This window comes from Triticum aestivum, chromosome 3A (assembly GCF_018294505.1).
Source record: "Triticum aestivum cultivar Chinese Spring chromosome 3A, IWGSC CS RefSeq v2.1, whole genome shotgun sequence".
NCBI classification, from domain to species: Eukaryota; Viridiplantae; Streptophyta; class Magnoliopsida; order Poales; family Poaceae; genus Triticum; species Triticum aestivum.
The window spans coordinates 177659534-177663932 of NC_057800.1; the positions used below are offsets into that span (position 1 = coordinate 177659534).

The 4399-nt window shown below is 55.0% G+C and overlaps 1 protein-coding gene across 1 annotated transcript; it reads left to right on the forward strand.

Moving 5' to 3' along the window:
• Positions 1-2448: 2448 nt before the first annotated feature.
• Positions 2449-3284, forward strand: LOC123058202 (monothiol glutaredoxin-S3-like). The gene has a single exon (XM_044481004.1). It carries the CDS (start codon positions 2501-2503, stop codon positions 2888-2890), a length of 390 nt encoding a protein of 129 aa, XP_044336939.1. The 5' UTR covers positions 2449-2500; the 3' UTR covers positions 2891-3284.
• Positions 3285-4399: the final 1115 nt, after the last annotated feature.

The window sequence follows — 4399 nt, forward strand, 5'->3', positions numbered from 1 at the left end:
ACCAGTTGACCAGTCAACTGGGGCCCACCAGTCAGTGACTGGAGCTGCCCAGTCAGTCGTTGACCTGGTCAACTGGGACCGCCGGGCCCAGCTGCCAGTGACCCAGGGGGGTTGCCACATAGGCGCCACATCAGCGCCGGCCGCCGGAGTTACTCCGGCGAGCCCGTAACGCAGCGGTGAGCTCCGGCGAGCTCGGAAACGCGCTGTGGTGGCTCGTTTTGCGCGCGGTTGGGTGCATTGGAACGGTCGTTCAACTCCGCATCGTTTGGTGGCGGTGGCACGACCTGAAGTGGCCCGTGGAGACGGTGGCGACGAGCAAAGGCGGCGGCCGGAAAACAGGCGATGTCGAGGACGTGGCTAAGGAGCAACGGGAGGGGAGCGAGTGGCACATTCGAATCCTACGGTTACGGCGGGCACGACTGCGAGCTCAGCCGAGCTCGACAACGCCTGTGGCGATAGCAGCAGCCACGGTGGCGGAGCTCCGTTCGGGCAAAAATGGCGCGGAGGCTACGGTGATGGATCCGTGCGGGGGAGCGAGGGGAGCGACGTGGTGGCTCACCGGGAGCTGTAGGGGGGTGGCAGGGGGCTCGAGGGAGGTCGGGCCGGTGCTGGGGGCGACGAATCGCCGACGAGTGGTGGCGGGGACCGTTGGGGAAGACAGGACGATGGCGACGCTGATGGGGCTTCCCTGCCTCGTTCCGGTGAGGTAGTCGAAGGAGGCGTCGACGGCGAGCCTCCTGGACCTTCTGGCGAGGCGCGGGGTAGGCGGTGGCCGCGGCTACGGCACAGCCATGGCGACGGCGGCGCTCGGTTGAGGTGGGGAGGGGATCTGGAGAGTGAGGGAGAGAGCGAAGAGGGCGAGCAGGGGAGTGGGTGGAGGTAGGTGGGGAGGAGGTCGAGGCGTCGAGGGGAGGGGCCCTTATCCACCCGCGGCGTTGCCGGCGAGGTGGTCGGGCGGCGACGCGCCCCTGTAGCGGTGCGCACCGGGGGAACAGGAGGGAGGGGAGAGCGATGCGGGGAGCTGGGCCGGCTGGTTGAGGTGGGCCGAGGCCCATGGGGGGGCACGGTGGCCAGCTGGCCAGTCGGCCCAGTTGAGAGGGGGGGGGCTTTTCCTTTTCTTTGTTTTTTTTTGTTTTTCTTTTCCAGCAGCTTTTGCATTTTCTTTTTGCCACAATTGACTTTGCAAAATTATACCACTGGCCAAAACAACCTCAAAGAATTATTAGGCACTGCAAAAAAAAGATTGTGAGGCTTTAGAAATAGTTTGCCATTTTCATAAATTAAAAAGGCATTTAATTTATTTCTTAGGCCACTGTTTGAAGTAGCTTAGGCCACTCAAACCTTTTTGCAAAAATGTTGGTTCACCACCAATATTAGTTGTGGAATATTCTGCACATGATGAACATTTTTGTTTTCATGTCTGAGCATTTTGAATTTCAGACAAAATTTGAATTTGAATTCAACTGGAATTTAAAAGAGAAAGGAGACAATTATGATCAGGAACATGTTTAGCAAAAAGATTAACTTAACCCCAGGGGTTACTGTAGCATCATTACACCGGGGTGTTACAAAGGACGAGCAAATGAAGCAATACCTAGACCTTTAAAGGAAGAAGCTTGAGATGAAGGAGGCGGCCAAGAGGAGGAAGATCGACATGGAGAAGGCGGCCCGGCAAAGGCAGCTCAACATGGAGGAGGCGGCCCGGCAAAGGCAGCTCGACATCGAGGCTGACAACGTTAAGGCCAGGCAGAGGCAGCTCGACATCGAGGCCACCAATACCGCCACCAAAACGAAGGAGGTGGCCCTTACGATCATGAGCATGGACTTGTCGAATATGAGCGAGAAGACGAGGGCCTGGTTCGAGGCCAGGCAGAAGGAGATGCTCGACGCCGAAGCCTGAATTAGGTCGTCCTATCGGCCGTGGCCGTTCTTTTTGGAGGCTGGCATGGGTGCCGACCGTCCGCTGGGCCGCTGGCTGTGTGCCGACGAGAAAAACATTCATTTTGGAGGCCGGCTGTGTTGCCGGCTGCTGGTTGTGTTGCCGGCGAGGACAACTGTTCATTTTGAAGGCTGACTGTGTTGCCGGCCGCTGGCTGATGCCGCTGATGGACGTGTAGGCCGCTGGCTCTGTTGCTGGCGTGATGAACTGGGGCCACTGTCCTGATGAATTAGGGCTTGGCATTTAAAAGTTGTTTCTTTAAAAAAAGATAGACGCGGACATGATAGGGCAAACGGATGCGGTCGCGCGCTAGGCGCATGACCACCGCATCTCAGGACACGTTCAGATAATACTCTATTGGTCTATCCAAATAGACAGAATCCGGACAAAACGGACATTCGTTTGAGATTGTGTGGTGGAGTTGGCCTAACGACCCATTGCTCTATGCACTCTGTCCTAACCCCAACCCATATTTCTGACCTCCACATATCCACCTCCCTCCCCCACACCTCATTACTGCTCGTCAAACTGAAGCGCACGAACGCAGGAACGACGGACCACATGCAGCAAGCCAAGGCGCTGGCACCGTGGCTGACGGCGACGGCCACTGCCATGATCAGCAGCACCGACGACGTGCGGAGGACGGTGCAGGTGAAGCCGCTTGTGGTGGTGGGGCGGCGGGAGTGCTGCATGGCGCACGTGGCCCGGTGCCTGCTCGTGGGGCAGGGCGCGAACCCGGCGGTGCTGGAGGTCAGCGACGACGCCGACCCGGCGGCGCTCGTCTTCGCGCTCCGGCCCAAGGACAACAGCACCAAGGTGGCCACCGAAGTCGCCTTCCCGGTGGTGTTCATCGGAGGCAGGCTGCTGGGCGGGCTGGACAGCCTCATGGCCATGCACATGGCCGGCGAGCTCGTGCCGGTCTTGAAGCAGGCAAGAGCCCTCTGGCTTTGAACCTCAGTTCATGCCGTGCCGTTAATTAGCTACCCTCTCGCCATATATGTGTGCGAGTGATTTGTTTCGTGTTTATTATCGCCATATGTGTTCCCATGCCATCTACAGCTAGTATTGTAGACTTCCTTTTGAGAAACAAAAATGGCAAAGAAACCGAGTTTGTTCATAAAAGGACTTGAATCATCCTACAGACTTCCATTTTGTTTTTGTTTTCCGAGGAGGCTCGAATAAGTCGTGAATTTTGTAAGCTCTCAAACTTTGCTCACTTGTGTCCTGCGACCCAATTGTCTATAGGTTGGCTGAGGTCATGTATGTGTCAATCGAACAAGACTAACAATTTTCTATAAAAAACACAAAAGGAATCAATACCGTTTTCCGGCAAGTCAATAATTACTGCAAAGTTTTTCTTTTATCCGGCAAAACATTTCGAAAAGGAGAGAGTTCAGGAGTTTGACCTGTTAGAATAAGTTGTGTTGAGATAGGAAAGTTGTTCATGTTGTAATCTTAGTCTATCTCTTCTTCTGTTTTTCTCCTTCTCCTTTACCGACTCTTGTCTGTAATAGATCGATCGATCTACAACTTGTAAGCCACTACATCATTGATATATATACACGTGCGGCCCGAGCAAAGGGTTATACGCTTACATCATAAGTTTTACATGGTCATCAGAGCCTCTTCCTCCTAGATCGATTCCATCTAGCTACAAGGAAAGCCATGATAGGAACTACCTCCTCCGCCCTCGCCAGCACCATGAGTGCCGTCACCACCGATTCATCCCCCTCCCTCTTCGCCTCATCATCCAGCACCAGCAACGCCGTGTCCATTGGACCTCCACCTCAAGAGAAGCTAAACAGGAGCAATTTTCTCCTGTGGAAGGCCGTCGTGCTGCCTCAAATCAAAGGCGCACAGATGTCGCACTTCCTCGAGCCGACGAGCCAAGCACCGCCGGCCACCCTCACCGTCACCAAGGACGGGAAGGAAGAACAGATCGTCAACACGGCTAGAGTTATCTGGTATGCGCAGCAACAACAACTTCAAGGTTTCCTGATGGGGTCTCTTTCCCGCGAGATCTTGGCCCAGGTTGTTACGCTCCAGACTCCTTCCGAAGTATGGGCTGCCATCCACGCGACATTTGCAGCCCAATCACAAGCGCAAGCCATTAATACAAGGATTGCTCTTCACAATCTGCAGAAGGGAAGTTCAAGCATGGCAGATTACCTCGCCAAGGTCAAATCTCTCACCGATGAGATCGCTTGCGCAGGAGGAGTCACCCTCTCTGATGGGGAAATCACCTCACGTATTCTCGCTGGTCTTGACCTAGATTACAATCCTGTAGTCTCTGCTCTTGCTGCTCGGGTAGAACCAGTCACCGTCCAGGAATTATACAGCTAGCTTCTCTCCTTTGATGCCCACATGAACTTGCTCCATGGTCTGAACCCTCGTCAATCTTCTGCCAATGTCGCCTCTCGCGGGCGCAACACAGGAGGTCGTGGGCAGCAGGGACGTGGT